General features: G+C 41.4%; 2 protein-coding genes across 2 annotated transcripts in view; both read right to left on the bottom strand.

The window, feature by feature from the left end:
* Positions 1-847: 847 nt before the first annotated feature.
* On the bottom strand, positions 848-2,020 carry LOC126694479 (glycine-rich protein DC7.1-like). The gene is made up of 2 exons (XM_050390756.1): positions 1,828-2,020; positions 848-1,188 (listed from the first exon to the last, which is right to left on the bottom strand). Exons 1-2 carry the CDS (start codon positions 1,916-1,918, stop codon positions 1,034-1,036), a joined length of 246 nt encoding a protein of 81 aa, XP_050246713.1. The 5' UTR covers positions 1,919-2,020; the 3' UTR covers positions 848-1,033.
* The window catches only part of LOC126694478 (glycine-rich protein DC7.1-like), a 35,056-nt gene continuing 17,232 nt past the window's right edge, over positions 848-18,671 (bottom strand). The window contains exon 3 of the transcript XR_007645788.1: positions 848-884. The gene's annotated coding sequence lies outside the window, so the exon portion shown is untranslated. The remainder of the gene's footprint in view (positions 885-18,671) is intronic.

Consider the following 18,671-nt stretch of genomic DNA (forward strand, 5'->3'; position numbering starts at 1 on the left):
ACAAAAGGGGGCACAAAACAGTTGTTAGTTATGCACAACATAGGGCTTTAATGTATAAAACTTAAATTTGTGTACTGTTATTCTCAGTCCACCGGAAACAATCGGTCATATATTACATTAACACAAAAGGGGGTTAGAAGCTTGGGAAAGAGACCGAAAGAGAAGCTTCTAAGTAGTACTATATATCCAAGTTCATTTGGTGAGATATATAAAAATAAAGTAGGAAATGGATATTACATAGGCTGGCTTCTCTCAATCAAAACAAAAAGCAGTAAAAAATATGGTAGTTGTTGAATTCAAGCGGTCATCGATCACAACCAACCTATGAAAAAACTCGAGTACAAGAATAGGTGGTTCTCCAAATGTCAATTTCTAAAAACTGTATTAAATTAATTGTCCATAATTTATGAGATCGTGACTATTAGTATTAAATCTTATCTTGTTGCTAGTTGTTACTTACAATGTTACTTCCTTTTCTAATTGTCATCACGGATTTGGTGGAATTTTAAGAATGTATCTTATGAGAGCACTCTTTCATAACGTGTGAAAACCCACACATACGAGAGAAATGTCTTATAAATGAAACAATTTTATAAAATAATTTTTCTATTCATTTAATACATTTATCACTATGGATCTCACACATGCTATGAGGAAGCAGTTGTAGTTGCATACAACTGCCCCCACAAAATAAATATCCATATTGAAAGAATTACCCAGATTTAGGTAATAATTTTTTTATCTACTTGTGTTCATTTTGAAACAGTCAATGCGTAATGCAATTGAAGTTATAGGTAGGGTATAAGCAAAGGAAATGATAGGTAGACAAATTGCAAGACATCCTGAATTTCACAAGTTCAAGCACGTTTATTAATACATAAAAAGTAGGACATACATGACAAAGAAAACAAAGATAAAGCTTATACACCTACTGTGGTTGTAAGTTAAACCTTATTGGCATACAAGCTTATTAGACAAGTAACACATATTGATAAGACACACCCATTCAGAAACCGTAGGACAAAGGATTAATCTAATTTTGGTCGGTCTCTTCAAGTTTCTCTCCAGCAGCACCATGACCTGGTTTGCCATGGTGTCCATGGCCATGGCCGTGTCCGTGTCTGTGATCGTGTCCATGGTGATGACCATGCTTGTCCTCATTCACTGCGTCAGTTTGCACAGTCTCCTCTACAAAAAGAAATGAAAATGTTTACAACATGGCTAAAATATAATGTCAAGGTGTACTGAAAAATATATAATTAAAAAAATAATGGATTACAAAACATAAGAGCTTAGAAGTATATACTTCCCACATGGAACTCATGAAAATGATGCTCCATTATTTTGTAAAACAATAAGATGCAATGCTTCTTTCTTTTACTTTTTTCCTTAATCAATATGGATTAACAAAACTATGTACTATATCTTTTTTTCTCCTTTGTTTATTTCATTATCATTTCTTGTCAGAGTGAATGCATATTATCATTATAAATGAACAGTCATTTTACACTTTGATTGACTCAGAGATATTATAACCAAGTGACCAAGATTCATGGTAACCTTATGTACTTGTAAAAAAAACTAGCTCCAACCGATCGAATAGGTTTATTGGCAGTGTATTTGCTACAAGGAGGTCCACTTGCAATTATGCAATTTTGGTAAATTTCCCATGACAAGTTGGTATTTGAAGGCATTTGATGCATGTTGGTGAACCTCTGTCTTTGACATAAACCAAAAACACCAATTCTAGAACAAAAAAAAAAAAAAGACATTTGGGCTTAAAAAAAAGTAGTAAAGGCATATATTTAGCTCAAGAAAGTAGCTTACGAGCTAGCTCACGAGCTGAGACCTCGGAGGAGACGAGAAGAACCACAGCAAAGACAAGACCAAGAAGAAGGAAAGTCTTTGAGTAAGCCATTTTCCTTAGCAACACAAGAAGATTGAAGACAAATGTACTAAGCAAACACACACTCTAATAAGATTCTCTGTAGTAGTGGATGAGTAAGAGCAGTGTGGTTCTCCCAATTTATAGAGTTTTCAACACAGAGAGAGAGAGAGAGAGAGAGATGGGACCCCAAAGTTTTGTTTGGCTTTGATGATATGTGTGAAGTGTGACGGAGTGTGAATAGGACATTAGGACCACAAAAGTTTATTTTATTTTTTTGGCCAAAGAAAATGATCATTATCCAAAAAAAATATATGATCGAATTGGCACTGGCTTTGGTGTAGATTGATTGAGTCCAATTTCGTCTAGAGTCGTTAAGAGCCTGTTTCGTTTCAAAAAATTGTTTATCTATATTTCATTTTCTTTATTCTATATTTAAATCTTGAATTTGAATATAGAAAAAAAAAACACTTATTTTTATATTTAGTAGTGTTTGGTAAGTTATTTTGAATACATAATTTGAATATAAAATATATTATACCCAAGTTTGGTTAGCATTTTTTTTTTTAAATAACTTTTCTCACTTACACACATCACATCACTAAAATAAGAGTAATTTTGTGTCTTCACAATATTTACGAATATACCATTATATTCATATTCATACAAAACGAAAACTTAGAAAAATTGTATTCATTTTTTGTATTCAAATTCAACTTTTACAATATTGAAAATGAAAACTGAATACAAATGCTAAAACCAAATCAGTTTTTTTAATGGTAGGACCCACTAAAATCTGAAAATAAAAACAAAAAACGGTGTTTTTTTCAGCAAACCAAACATGTCCTAAGCACCTGGATATTCATGGAAGCATGTGGTAAATAGTTAGGTTCAAATCGATGGACTATGGTAGTAATGCATGTCAACTCATTATGAAAAGCCTTCATATCCTACGTGCTCACACGGTCACACTTTAGCCTTTAGTTTGTGTAAAGTAAATTGCTTTTAATCCATTATAATGGCCTAAATGGGTCATTTTGGTCAGCTTTGTTCAACTATAATATATTGCATCTTATATATTCAAGGATTTGAGGCTTAGTTTATAAACTCTTAGTTTAGCCAATAAAAAAACTCTTATAAGTTGGGACCGGACTAGGTGAATCAATTTCTAGTATTGGGAATTTAAATTGAAACTTGTTTATTATATTCTTACAGTCTTTGAAATAAGAAAATATGACTACAATCACATGAGAAAGAGTCTTTTTTAATATTTATAAGCAACTATGATATTGAAAACCTATCCTCAATCTATATAATATTGTCCTAAGATTAGGCTTGTACTCCACAGTTACTGACCTATTTGTTGACAAAAATTATAAACAATTGTAAACCACCTAATTCATTTTCTTTTGAAGCCGGTCTGAATTACCACCTAATATTCTTACTACTCTAGAGTTTGGAATATGGGTGCATCTAAGGCCGGTGGCAAAATTTTGTTGCCCACAAACGGCAAGCTACACGGAGGAGCCAGAATTATTGGCGTGGGAATGCGTTAAATGGTGTAGGACCCCAATGTTTGTGTGTGTCTCAACTCTAAAGAATTTGCTTAAACAAAAACCATTGACGATTCAAGTTGTGCTTTGTTGCTATGTTCTACTTCTAACTCCTCGTTTTTATTTCATATTGTAAAGTAAATGTGAAAAGATACTGCCGCAAAGAGGTTGGGGCGGGACCAATATCTTTGCTGAACTTTGCGTTATCTCACATGGCTTTAATTAGCCAAAAAAGAAAAAGAAAAAAACATTGCTTTAACGTAACAAATCTCTTTATCCTCTGTCAAATATATGAAAAAGATTTGCAAATCTCTCCCACGTGAGAAAAATATAAATTTAGGACTTGTTGAGGATCTGTTTATTTTGTTAAAATTGAAAATTTTTCATTGAAAATATTGTAAATAAAAATAAAGGTTAACTGAAATAGTACAGTAGGACCCATAAATAATATCAAAAAGTGCATAGTACCCATAAATAATAGCAAAAATAAGCTGAATAGTAACAAATCTCTTTATCCAATCTCAAATGAAAAAGATTTACAAATCTCTCCATGTGAGAAAAATATAAATTTAGAATAGATCGAACGATATTACTTTTCTTTTGCGTTAGATGCCCAATGTCTTTCTTAAATTTGATATTCTTTCTGGGATAAATAATTAAATTAATAACCCATAAAATCTTTTGTTTTGTTTTCTGAATTTATCACCAATTGAATCATGTTTCTTTATAGACTTTTTTAACATATTTGAGGTGAACTTTAAGTTAAGAATCACGGATACGGACATGGATACAAGTACAGACACGAATACGAGTACGATATAATGACACAAGCAATTTCTGAAAAATTATAACATAAATTGTTAATACGACACTTGTATGACATTAGTACAACACAAATACGGTATCCTAAATATAGTATCCATGCTTCTTAGATTTTAAGTAGGCATTCAAACGATAAGTATATACCAGAATTCTTTTACATATACATTGTGTAGAGAATGAAGTGATTGCACTCATCGTAGATCCATGTAAGAAAAAAAGAAAAAAAAATTGGTATCTTATAAATCAAGAAAAATGTTTCTCATGCAGGTAAAAAATATAACTTTATATTTCATGCAAATGTATAAGAAAGCTATAAACGAAGGCGGAAGGCCATAATTGTATATAAACCCCAACGATCCTCAATAATTACTCAAATGTCTACTTCAAGTCACATAAAATTTTCTGCTTTTTTTTTTTTTTTTTTTAAGTCACATCAAATGTTGATCATCTTATATTTTTCCTTCTTTGCTGTCTGCAGGTTCCGTCGGTTTTTCAACATCGGAGAAAGAGAGAGAATATTTTAAAGGAAAATCTATTTAAAAACTAGACCCTTTCAATTTTCAACTCCTTTCTTTTTCTCTTCGTTTCTTCCAAAATCGAATCAAAGTTTAACAATTCTCACAATATAATAGGTCAATTTGTATTTTTAATTTGCTCTAAAAAAACAGGCTCAATAGGTACTTAACCGACATGCATACGTCCCTCCTTGCGTCATTGTGTCACAAAACGATAGGAAACTGTCCCAAAAGTTTGACATTAAACCAATATCAACACGGGCTTACAGGACCACATTGTCTGTAAACAGCAATGAATCTGGGATTGAGTTTGGGTGGTATTCAACCACGTGCAATTACTTCCATACGATGCAATACCTACCTAATCAGTAATCACAATTCTTGAATTTGTATCTCTAATCATTATCTCTCTTTATGGTGATATTCTTTCTTGAGCAACGTGTTACCTTACGTTTAATTAATAAATTTTTTATTGGATCTCATGAATCTCAGGTGGACTAATTAGTAACCACCAACATCATCAATAATAGTAATTTAGGGTAAAAATATTATTTTCATCTTAAATTTTTATAAAAGTTCATTTTTTGTCAATTAACTTTACAAAACATTTTACTTTTCATTTTTTCATCTATATCTGTTAGTTTATATCTTATGTGGTTTAACAGAATAATAATGATATAATATTTGACTTGGACCAAATTATTTTATTCAAAAAATTAGAGACACGTGGCAAAGAGTTATTGACACACATAAATTAAATATTGAGTGAGGTGACATTCTTACAAACTGATGTGCCATTTTTATAATAATAAAAAAATCCAGCTCATATTTATGTTGAGAATTTATTAGGATTTAAAATAAAAAATTTAAACACCAAAACATTAAAATAATAATATCAATTAATTAATTAATTATAAAAATAAAAAATAAAAACCAATTCAAGCTGTCCTTCTCCAGCAACGTCGGACGTTCAACCAAAACTTCCCATATCTTTCATTCATTTTCTATGTTTTGATGGGTTTTTTTTTTCGTTTGTAGCATTAGCTTCTTTTATTTTATGATTAGGTTTTCGATCTTTAGGGTGTTTTATATTGTGAGGCATGAACATAGACGGGATTTTCTCTATTTTTTGAGAAAACACCAGATCTTCTTCCTTGTCATTGTCATCATCTCCTTCTTCGTCTCTAGTGCTCTCCTTCTTCTTACTATAGTGCTTTTCATCATTGCAAGATAGGATGAATACTTGGATGGATCAAAATGATGAGGACATGGGTGGGTGGTAGATTCTAGAGAATAGAGCTTGAATCAGTGCCAAGTGCCGACATTAAGAGATGGGAGGGGTTAAATTTGGGATTTATTTTAAATCTTGATAAATTTTTAAATTAAAATCCGAACTATTAGTTTTTTTTTTTTTTTAAATTAATCCATGTGTACCAATGACTCTGACATCTGTCCATAATTTTATAAATAAAATAATTCGGTCAAAGTAGATACTACGTCATCACGAACAAAGTTTCTCTTCAAACTAGAACAAAGTTTCTCTTCAAACTAGTTTGAAGAGAAATCCTACAAACTACTTATATATCATTATATCGAGTGTGAATTTTGAAAATTTAACCGTTAGATTACATGTGTTTCTTATATCCTTTATGCTTGTAAAATTTCAAAAAGATCAAAAGTCAATTGCTATGTCATCAAAAAAATATTAAAATTTCAAGTTTTCGTAATCTAAAATTGTGTATAAAAAATAAATTTAATGATCGAATAGTAACTAACAACCGATTTGAATGAAATTTGATATACATGTTAAGAGGATAAGGAACATGAAATTTAACGGTTCGATTTTCAAAATTCACAACAAAAAAAGAGATATATGAGAAGTTTGAAAAGTTTCTCTCCAAACTAATTTGGGAAGAAACTTTGTTCCGTCATCACTCTATTAGGCCATATAGTGACAAAAAGATGAAAAGTAAAATGTTTTGTAAAGTTTATGAATGAAAAATGAACTTTTATAAAAGTTTAGGGACGAAAATAATGTTTTACCCAATAATTTATCACCCCAGCAGTTGTGCATTTTTTTTTGGCTTCGAGATTTGTGTTCATTTATAAACAACCTATTTTTTTTTTTTTATTAAAAATGTGTAAAAATATACTTGTAATTAAAAAAAAATTAAGAAACTATATATAAAAAGTATTAGCTTATAAGCTAGTCCCAATCATAAAAGCTATCTTACGAGCTATTACAGACATAGTTGTCAAATCATGAATCATATCGTGAATCTGTAGAGGTAAAGTCCCCAGATTAAACAATGGGCCTTGGGCCCCATATAGAGTTCAACCACGTCCGAGGAGAAAGTGTGGGCGCCAAAAGGGCTCCCAGCCCAATTCTTATGAGCCCAAACTTATTTAAAAGGAGGTCCGAGGAGGAATGTCTCCTCAGACGTGCCAAGTATGGCTTAAACATGCATCCTACCAGCAATAAAGAATCACTCCAACGAGTATTAGTAGCAGGGATGAGTCCCACAAGCCCGGGAGAGGGAAGAGAGTATAGGATGTCAAGGGAGAGACTACAGCTGCCACATTAAATGCAGGGCAACTACTTTTCTAGCCGCATTAATGTGGAGAGGACAAGCGAACAGTGTTACCTTGGCCACTACAACTCACAGAAGGATAGGGGAGATGTCTGATGGGACGGGCACTCAAGTGAAAGTCCAGATGATCAACAAGTGTAAGGTTTTAATGACTTCAAGTGGGCTATATAAGAGAAGGGAATCCCCATGAAGAAGGGGACCGGAACAAAGACGAACGAAGAGTAGAAGAAAGAAAGAAAGACCATAGCCTTTGACCAGGAACAGAGGTGCACCCATACGTCTCTTCGGACCGAATATCCAGTGGACAGGAATGAGATATTCTTATGCTCAATTGTTGTATGGCCCAAAGTTAACTAACACTCACTTCGTTAGGGCCTAGTTCTGTAACCCGCTCTTTACAAATTCATTGTCTAAGACTCCTTGGGCCAGAACCACCTACCTGTTGGGCCTGGACCCCAAAACGAGGTCCTACAATTGGCGCCGTCTGTGGGAAGAACTTGTACCTCGACAAGTGAAACCGTTAGAAATGGAAGGATCAGGTCCGCGCCAAACCAGACACACAAACTCCCAACAACAAGACAACTTTTTGAACCTCGAACGAGAAAGAGATCAAGACAAGCAGCGAAAGGGTAGTGTAAACACCTCCCACACGAGCAGAAGTCGCTCAAAAGGGAAAGGTCACGCATCCCATAAGCAAAACGATCATAGGGCTCTACAGCAAGAAATCGACGACTTGAAGAAGAAGTTACGCCGAGCGCAGCGAAAGCGTCCTTCACCCGACTCAGACACTAGCGATGAGGAGGACAATGAGTACAGGCAGAGATCAAGAACCCCTTCAAGTGAAACCTTTTCCTATGAGGAAGAGCAACCTCGCAAACGCGGCCACAAAAGCCCATCTTACCAAGGCCTAGCAAACGACGCCATGAGTAAGGCCCTGGACCGCATCTCCCAGTCGCCTTTCACGCATAGGATAGAGGGGGCTGAGCTTCCTCGGCGGTTCCACCAACCCACCTTTGCCATATATAATGGTCAGACAGACCCAGTAGAGCATGTAAGCTAGTTTAACCAGAGGATGGCCGTCCATTCCAAGGACGAGGCGATGATGTGCAAAGTGTTTCCGTCCAACTTGGGACCCATGGCGATGAGATGGTTTGATGGCCTCAAGCCAAACTCCATAAACTCTTTTAAGCAGCTGACACAGGCTTTTGGTTCCCGCTTCATAACCAGCAGCAAAGTCCCTCGACCCCTAGATTCCCTCCTGTCCTTGTCCATGCGAGAAGGAGAGACACTAAAGGCCTATTCAGACAGATATTGGGAAATGTATAATGAGAGAGGGAAATTACGATGACGTCGCCATTAGCACATTTAAGAGGAGCCTGCCAACAGGGCATGGTTTAAGGAAGTCCCTGACAGGGAAACCGGTCACTAGCATGCGCCAACTCATGGACAGAATCGACAAGTACAAGAGAGTCGAAGAAGACCAACAGATGGGAAAGGACAAAGCAAGGTTGTCCCTCAGGAGAGGAGGGACTTCAGGTCGGACCGCTTTAACAGCAGCCATCGGCCGAGAAGGGATTACCCGGAGCAGTCTGGATCCACAGGGGCACAGGCAGTCCATGCTGTGTTCCGAGAACCATTACATAAGATCCTAGAGAAAGTGAAGAACGAACCGTTCTTTCAATGGCCAAGCAGGATGGCAGGTGACCCCACAAAATGTAACCAGAATCTATATTGCGCGTATCACCAAGAGACGGGTCACGCCACCGATGATTGCAGAAATATGAAAAACCACTTGGATCGGCTGGTCCGAGAGGGGAAGTTGCGACACTTGCTGCACCACCCTGTCGGATGGCAAAAGCAGTCGAACATTGAAACAAGGCAAAGCACATTGAGACCACCCGTTGGCATGATAAATGTCATTCTCGCCGCGTTGGGGAGGACCGGCTCTGATCCTTTCAAAGTAATGTCGGTAAGCAGACTCCCCTCTGAAGCTGACGATAGGGAGTCCAAGAGGGCTAAGGGGATGGCCACGCCCCGAATCAGATTCTCGGATGAGGACAAACTGGGAACCCTCCAACCCCACGACGATTCCCTAATCGTCACGCTCAGGATCGGTGGATACAACGTGAAGAAGGTGCTAGTCGATCAGGGCAGCGCCGTGGAAGTGATGTATCCCGACTTGTACAAGGGGTTGAAGCTGAAACCAAAGGACCTGACAGTATACGATTCCCCTTTAGTGAGTTTCGAGGGAAAAACCGTCACTCCGAAAGGCATGATTAGGCTGCCTATACAAACAGACTCAGACGTGGTGGAGGTGGACTTCATAGTGGTAGACGCATACTCCCCCTACACCGCCATCGTAGCCAGACCGTGGCTCCATGCCCTAGGGGCTATGTCATCAACCTTACACCAAAAGGTGAAGTATCCATCGAAAGGTCGAGTGAAAGAAGTAATAGGGAACCAGGCCATGGCCCGGCAATGCATGGTGTCAGCAATCTCGCAACGACCGAATACTGAGCCCTCCATCTCAGCCGAGAATGACTTATAGCAATTAACGACCTCGGCCCTGGCCTTGGGTAGTGGGGGACCTACCAAGGAAGCGAGTTGTGAGGATTTGGAGAAAGTTCTTGTTGGCTCCGACCCAGAAAGATTTTTTCAGGTCGGCTCAGAACTACCGCCCTAAGAGAAGGAAACACTAATTGACTTCCTCAGACAGAATGTGGACGTATTTGCATGGGACGCCTACGAGGCTCCGGGGATCGATCCAGATTTCATTTGCCACCACCTCAATGTTAGCCCGGCCGTAACACCTAAGAAGCAGCCTCCTCAGCGACCGTCGAAAGAGCATGCAAAGGCTGTGAGAGAGGAGGTTATAAAATTGAAGAAAGTAAGGGCTATCAAGGAGGTATTCTATCCCGAATGGCTGGCCAACACAATCATGGTGAAGAAGAAGAGTGGGAAATGGCGAGTCTGCGTGGATTTCACAGACCTGAACAAGGCCTGCCCGAAGGACCCTTTCCCTATGCCGCGGATAGACCGATTGGTGGATTCAACTGTGGGACACCCTCAAATGAGCTTTTTGGACGCCTTCCAAGGCTACCATAAGATACCCTTAGCCGCCGAGGACCAAGAAAAAACAGCTTTTGTCACTCCCGTTGGAAACTTCCATTACAAGGTAATGCCCTTTGGCTTGAAGAATGCTGGGTCGACCTACCAAAGGATGATGACCAGGATGTTTGAACTACAGATGAGTAAGAGTATCGAAGTCTATATAGACGACATGGTGGTGAAGAGAAAGTTAGTGCCCAATCACGTCAGGGACCTCGGCGATGTCTTTGGAATACTGAGAAAGTACAGGCTGCGCCTAAACGCGTCCAAGTGTTCATTCGAAGTGGGATTAGGGAAATTCTTAGGTTACATGGTGACCCATAGAGGCATTGAAGTCATCCCCGACCAAATTAGAGCTATCCATAGCCTGTAGCCTCCTCGGAACTCCAAAGAGGTCCAAAAACTCATTGGCATAATTGCAGCCTTAAACCATTTTATCTCTCGCTCGGCGGACAGGTGCAGGCCTTTCTTCCTCTTATTATACAAGTGGAAAGGCTTCGAATGGACGGAAGAGTGCGCCTTAGCCTTCCAACAAATTAAGGAATACTTGGCTCGACCACCAATCATGTCCAGTCCAGAAGCCGATGAGGTACTGTTTGCCTATATTGCGGTAGCCCCTCACGCAGTAAGTTTGGTGTTGATCCGGGAAGACAACGGCACACAATGACCCGTCTCCTACGTAAGTAAATCGTTGCACGAGGCAGAGATCCGCTACCTCCCCCTCAAAAAGGCCGTCCTGGCAATCGTGCAAGCCACACGAAAGCTCCCCCACTATTTCCAAGCACACACCGTTATTATACTGACCCAACTTCCGCTCAAATCAATACTCTGAAGTGCTGACTACACAGGCAGAATAGCAAAGTGGGGGACGATTCTGGGCGCTTTCAACATTAGGTATATGCCCCATACCGCTGTGAAGGGTCAGGTTCTCGCGGATCTAGTAACTGAGTTTGCAGAACCCACACCAGAAGGAGGAGGAGGGCCACTAAACCCAGACGGGAAACTGATCGGCACAATCTTTCAACAACAACCCACTTATTAGAAAGCACACGTTGACGGCGCGACCAACCAAAAAGGCTCGGGGGTGGGGCTCGTCCTGATTTCCCCCGAGGGGATTACCATCGAAAAATCGCTGAGGCTGGGCTTCTCCGCCACGAATAACGAAGTAGAGTATGAGGCATTATTGGAAGGAATGTCAATGATCCAGAAACTGGGTGAAAAATCCTTGAACATGTTCTCGGACTCAAGATTTGTTGTGGGACAAGTAAATGGGGAATTGGAAGCGAGGGATGAAAGAATGCAAGAGTACTTAGTCCAGGTCGAGCACTTGCGGGCACATTTCGATCACTTCAATCTAGCGCACGTGTCCAAGAGCGAGAACACCCATGCTGACTCTCTTGCAACGCTCGCCACCTCCTCAGCTCAGTCACTTCCTCTGGTTATTCTCGTAGAAGATCTCTACAGCCTAAAGGTGGCAAGAACCAACTCAGTACGGGTTCACAGCATCAGGGCAAGACCTAGCTGGATGGATCCTCTAGTACTATTCTTAAAGCACAACACCTTACCAGAAGATAAGAACGAGGCCGACAAGATTAGAAGAAAGGCTTCTCGATTCTAGCTGTCCAAGGACTCCAAACTGTATAAGCGCTCGTTCTCAGGATCGTACTTGCTATGCGTGCACTCGGATGCCACTGAACTCATCCTGGAGGAATTACACGAAGGGATTTGCAGAAGTCATACGGGAGGTAGGTCCCTGTCCCATAGGGCCATAACGCAAGGTTATTGGTGGCCGAGCATGCAGAAAGAGGCGCAAGAGTATGTAAAGAAGTGCGACCAGTGCCAAAGGTTCACCCCGAATATACATCAGCCAGGCGGAACCCTTAATCCGCTATCCAGCCTTTGGTCGTTCACACAGTGGGGCCTAGACATCCTACGACCATTTCCTAAAGTAGCGGGAAACAAAAGATTTCTTCTTGTCGGCACGGATTATTTCACAAAATGGGTCGAAGCTGAGCCGCTGGCAAACATTAGAGATGTTGACGCCAAGAAATTTGTTTGGAAAAATATCGTCACTAGGTTTGGAATCCCTCACACCCTGATCTCGAACAACGGCCTCCAATTTGATAGTAAAGCTTTTAGGAGATATTGTAGCGAGTTAGGAATTGCCAATAGGTACTCCACGCCGGCTTACCCGCAGGGCAATGGGCAGGCTGAAGCCATCAATAAAACCATAGTGAATGGGTTGAAAAAGAAGTTAGATGACGCGAAGGGAAGATGGGTAGAAGAATTGCCCCATGTCTTGTGGACGTACCGCACCACGCCACGTAGGTCCACAGGGGAAACCCCCTTTTCAATGACCTATGGGGTCGAGGCAGTTATTCCTCTAGAGATAAATTTCCCAACACAGAGGACCAGCGCATTCTGCCCCAATGCTAACAACGGATTGCTGGAAAAGAGCTTGGACCTCATCGAGGAAAGAAGGGAGAGCGCAATGGTCCAACTTGCCTACTACCAGCAAAAGTTCAAGCAAGGTTACGATGCCAAGGTAAAGCTAAGGCCCCTGGCACCTGAGGATCTGGTATTGAGGAAGGTCTTGGGCACTGCAAGAAATCCCGCGTGGGGAAAACTCGGACCAAATTGGGAAGGCCCATATCGTATCACCTCTGTCGCCGGCATAGGGGCCTACTTTTTAGAAGATTTGGATGAAAGTGTAGTGCCACGCCCTTGGAATATAAATAACCTAAAAATGTACTATTATTAATGAAAGATGTAATTCTTGGCGCCACACTACTGTGCACTTCTTCTTCTGAGTGTTAAACAGATGTCAAGTCCTGTCTGGCTCCTCGAACCACAGGCTTGGGGAAAATTAACTAGAATGCAATCTCTTCTTCTAAGTGTTAAACAGAACCCAAGACCTGCCTGGCTCCTCGGACCATAGGCTTGGGAGAAATTAACTGGAATGCAACTTCTTCTAAGTGTTAAACAGAACCTAAGTCCTGTCTGACTCCTCGGACCACAGGATTGGGGGAAATTAACTACTGCACAATTTCGTTTAAGTGTTAAACAGAACTTAAGTCCTGTCTGGCTCCTCGGACCACAGAATTGGGGGGAAATTAACTAGAATGCAATTTCTTCAAAGTGTTAAACAGAACCTAAGTCCTATCTGGCTCCTCGGACCACAAGATTGGGGGAAATTAACTACTGTGCAATTTCATCTAAGTGTTAAACAGAACCTAAGTCCTGCCTGGCTCCTCGGACCACAAGATTGGGAGAAATTAACTAAAATCCAATCTCTTCAAAGTGTTAAACAGAACTCAAGTCCTGCCTGGCTCCTCGAACTACAGGCTTGGGGGAAATTAACTGGAATGCAACTTCTTCAAAGTGTTAAACAAAACCTGAGTCTTGCTTGGCTCCTCGGACCACAGGCTTGGGGGAAATTAACTGGAATGCAACTTCTTCAAAGTGTTAAACAGAACCCAAGTCTTGTCTGGCTCCTCGGACCACAGGCTTGGGGGAAATAAACTAGAATGCAACTTCTTTTAAGTGTTAAACAGAACCTAAGTCCTGCCAGGCTCCTCGGACCACAAGATTAGGGGAAATTAACTACTGCGCAATTTCGTCTAAGTGTTAAACAGAACCTAAGTCCTGCCTAGCTCCTCGGACCACAGGATTGGGGGAAATTAACTAGAATGCAATCTCTTCTAAGGGTTAAACAAAGCCTAAGTCCTGCCTGGCTCCTCGGACCACTGGCTTGGGGGAAATTAACCAGAGTACAGTTTTATCTAAGTGTTAACTATCATTTTTCTCAGCCCTTCATTCATGCTTAACCGTGTTACTTAAATTTCGAATAACGTTTGGTTCTCAGCAGTTAGTAGCATAATAGAAACTCATCCAAAACAAAGGCAAAAAAAGAAGCAGTCAGACAAAATTCAAAGGAGAAATAATATCATTCATTAAGCTCCAAAATGCGTTGTCTTACAAACGTTGATAAAATAAGGAGACAAAAGACAAAAGGGTCCTACACTAATTTTGGTAAAATAAGGGAAGACAACTACAAGTAAAGTCCTACACTAATGTCCTAGGCCTTATCCTAGGTAGAACTCTTTGCAAGGACCTCCGCCTCAGGTTGATCACCTCCTGCCTTGGGCTCAGAAACGGCCTCCTTGGCTTACGCAACCACATCCCTTATTGTGAGGGTGTCCTCAGGCGACATGTCTTTTGCAGGGGGCTGCACCTCCTCGACTTCAGGTACGAGGGAATCCAAAGTAATGGCCTTAGCAGAAACAGGCTCCTCAGGAGGAACTGAACCCAGAATCTCGCAAATATCTTCAGGGAAGAAGATATTCTCAATCTTCCTAAGGTCGGAGTCCGCAGGCACAACGCCCTGTCCAAGGCCACCCCCTAGGACATAGTAATGTAGTCCCTGCACACTGTAGCCACCTCATTGGTCAACCTGGCCTCGGTGTCTACCACTCCACGTTCGTAGAAGGTTACCACCACAGCCTCAGCCGCCTCCCTGGCCAGGCGAGCTGCCTCTTTCGCCTTTGATAGCTCGGCCTTGAGGTCTGAGACCATCTGCTTCTCGGTCGCGAGGTTTATCTCGGACATATGAAGTTGTTTGCACATTTCCTCAGCCTACTAGGTGGTGGTCTTAAGCCCGGCCTCGGCACTGGCGCAAGCCTTTAGCGCATCCTTTACTTCGTTATTCAGGCGATCCTTTTCCAACCTGAGGGCGCCAATAGCCTTTTCCGCAGCGATGCGAGACTGAACCTTAGTATGTAGGTCTTCACGAGCCTTCTTGGCCCACTCCTTAGCTACAAAAATTTGTTGAGTGACCTGCATAGGAGTAATGGAAAATTGATTAAAAGAAGATAACAAATAGATAGGTGCAGTATGAAGAAACTGAATAGGGAAGAGTCTTGATTCACCATGGCCATATCTCTCTTCAGTGACATAAAGAGATCTGGCTGCCGAGTAGCCTGGAGCCCCTCCATGTCACGGGGCAGGAGAAGGGGCTGCTGCAAAACCTCAGCCAGATAGGACGCCTGTCCTCGTTGGGACTCCCACAGAGTCGCGTCCCACGAGATAGGGGCGCCATCCAACTCTAGGCATGGGGACCAGGTCTGCTGCTCCCTCCTCATAGCCGCCTCGTCTCGGCTATCAACGAATTTTGTTCTTTTTTCTTTGGGCTCTTTGCCCTTCTTCTGCTGCTTGGCCTTCTCAGGGCCAACCTCGCCCTCTTTCAGCTCTTTCACTGGCCTCTTCCGCCTCAAATTGAGAAGAGATTGTAACGCTGGGTCAGTTGTGGAGGGAAGAGGAGGAGGAAGCTTGGATTTAGCCTGCTCCTTGGGGGCATCCCTAGAAGATTGCCCCTTATTTCTATTGGACAAAAGGCCCCTAAGACCAGACCTTGGCTTCAAGTCCATGCTTTCTTCTTCGACCTCTTGACTAGTGTCAACTTATGTAATTACCAAGCCAAGGGTGGGTGCCGCCGAGGAATGGTCTATGTCAAAGTCAGAGTCTGAGAGTTCTACAGGCCTGGCTGATACCTCTCCTTCCTCAGCGAAGCGGAATTGATCAATTTAATCCTCAAGAGATGAGTGCGAGGAATCAGCTCCTTCTCCTGGGACAACCACCTCGGGAAGAACGCGCTAAGTAGGCAATTGGACGGGAGGTAAGTCTCTCTGAGCAAGAAAGCCTGGTATAGAAACTTCGATGCGGGCTAATCGGGGACTTCCAACCCTAATGGCTTGATCGGCGTCCACTAAAACGAGTGAAAGGGGCTCGTAGTCCAAAATAAAAGGAGCAGCACGCAGTTGCCCGTCCTCGCTCACAAAGATTTCAGACCTTAGGAGGAAGTTGAGAGCCAAGACGTTGACCAAACTTAGCCGAGGAGTTGTTCGTTCCTTGTTTGCAAAACCCAAAGAAAGGGTTACGTTAGTCCGAGGAAGCAAATAATCAAAGCTAAAACTGAAATAAGGAAAAGAAAACTCGAGGCTAAGATCCCCTCCGAGGAGTCTGACCCTACAGTACCCCACCTGGTGTTATTGCCCTAACAGGACAGTGAATACCGTCGTGCCATGCTCCGGAGACGATCAAAAGGTCGTCCTTCAAGCCTTTGTTGGACTTGGGAAGGTAGGATATCAGTCTCACCTCATCGGACCTGGATTTCAGGTAATACGACTTGTTGAGGCTATGACATTCATATAGGTGAACTACGTCGTGCCATGAGAGGCCAAGGTTCATCTGTTCGTTCAGAACGTCTATGCACCCTAGGATCCGGAACATGTTCGCAGTGCACTGGTGGGGGGCCAACCTATGACCACGCAAATAATCCCTAGTTATTCTCCCCATAGGGATCGTCATTCCTCCCTCCACAAAGGCTATCATTGGAATGGCGACCTGCCCCGTCTTCCTCTTGATCAAGACCTCTTCCAAAGAGCAATATTCTAGACCTACTCCCAGCGGGATACGATATTTAGCCCTGAAGCCTTCCATACCGGCCGGAGAGTCTACCAGTTTCTCAAGCTTACCCATCCCACTAACCCTAGGCGACGCGAAGAAGATTTACTTAAGGAAGAAAGCTGGGAAAGGCTACGGAAGGGAAATGAGCACTTACGGGTGAGGAACTCGCTGGGAATCTTCGAGGGAGTGTATGTGGAGTTTCAAATGCTTTGCAAAAGGAAATGCCGTAGTGCTCTAGGACGCTTGAGTGCTTTTTCAAAAAATGGAAGTAAGTCTCTTTGGAAATCTTATATAGTGGAGAGAAACTGAACGGGCTTACTCCCGCCCAGAGAAATGGGAAAAATATCAACCGTTGATCTAGCGCCCCACCGTTGGATTAGAAGGACATAAAGCCATCAAGCACAATAATTAGCGCCTCGTGAGTTACGAAACGCCATTAGCAGTAGTGAGGCACGTGGGGCCGTACCTCCACACGGGTGAAACAAGAATTTACAATAAATGACCCCATAAATGTCAAAATCTTGCCTTTTCTCCTCGGATAAGAGGGAAAGAACCGGAATTTTGAGGGACTATTGTAGGGATAAAGTCTCCAGATTAAACAATGGGCCTTGGGCCCCATATAGAGTTCAACCACGTCCGAGGAGAAAGTGTAAGCGCCAAAAGGGCTCCTGACCCAATTCTTATGGGCCCAAACTTATTTAAAAGGCAGTTTTAGGAGGAATGTCTCCTCGGACGTGCCAAGTATGGCTCAAACATGCATCCTACCAGTAATAAAGAATCACTCCAACGAGTATTAGTAGCAGGGATGAGTCCCACAAGCCCGAGAGAGGGAAGAGAGTATAGGATGTCAAGGGAGAGACTACAGCTGCCACATTAAATGCAGGGCAGCTACTTTTCTAGCCGCATTAATGTGGAAAGGACAGGCGAACAGTGCTACCTTGGCCACTACAACTCACAGAAAGATAGGGGAGATGTCTGATGGGACGGGCACTCAAGTGAAGGTCCAAATGATCAACAAGTGTAAGGTTCTAATGACTTCAAGGGGGCTATATAAGAGAAGGGAATCCCTATGAAGAAGGGGATCAGAAAAAAGAGGAACGAAGAGCAGAAGAAAGAGAGAAAGACCATAGCCTTTGATCAGGAACAGAGGTGCACCCATACGTCTCCTCGGACCGAATATCCAGTGGACAGGAATGAGATATTCTTATGCTCAATTGTTGTATGGCCCAAAGTTAACTAACACTCACTTCGTTAGGGCCTAGTTCTGTAACCCGCTCTCTACAAATTCATTGTCTAGGACTCCTTGGGCCAGAACCACCTACCTGTTGGGCCTAAGCCCCAAAACGAGGCCCTACAGAATCGATTTTTAATTTTTTTATATCGTGTATTGTATCGAATTGTGTATCGTAAGATACACAAACACCTAATAAAATTATAAAATAATGATAGATATACATATATAAAAGGTATATTCATTATAAATTCAAAATATATTCAACTAATGACCAATTTAATCATTACTTATGTAATAAAATTTAACAAAGCTAATTAAATAAATCAAATTAACTTATGTTTATAACATGCACATTCAAATTTATTAAACTCAGAAGTAATACATGATATATGAACCAAAATAATAATATCTTTTAGTCATCTTGGCTAATCAACTCCATCTAAGTCAATGTTATCATCATGTTCAGTATCTTGCAAAATTATTTTTTCATAGACATTT

This window comes from Quercus robur, chromosome 8 (assembly GCF_932294415.1).
Source record: "Quercus robur chromosome 8, dhQueRobu3.1, whole genome shotgun sequence".
In the NCBI taxonomy this organism is placed as follows: domain Eukaryota; kingdom Viridiplantae; phylum Streptophyta; class Magnoliopsida; order Fagales; family Fagaceae; genus Quercus; species Quercus robur.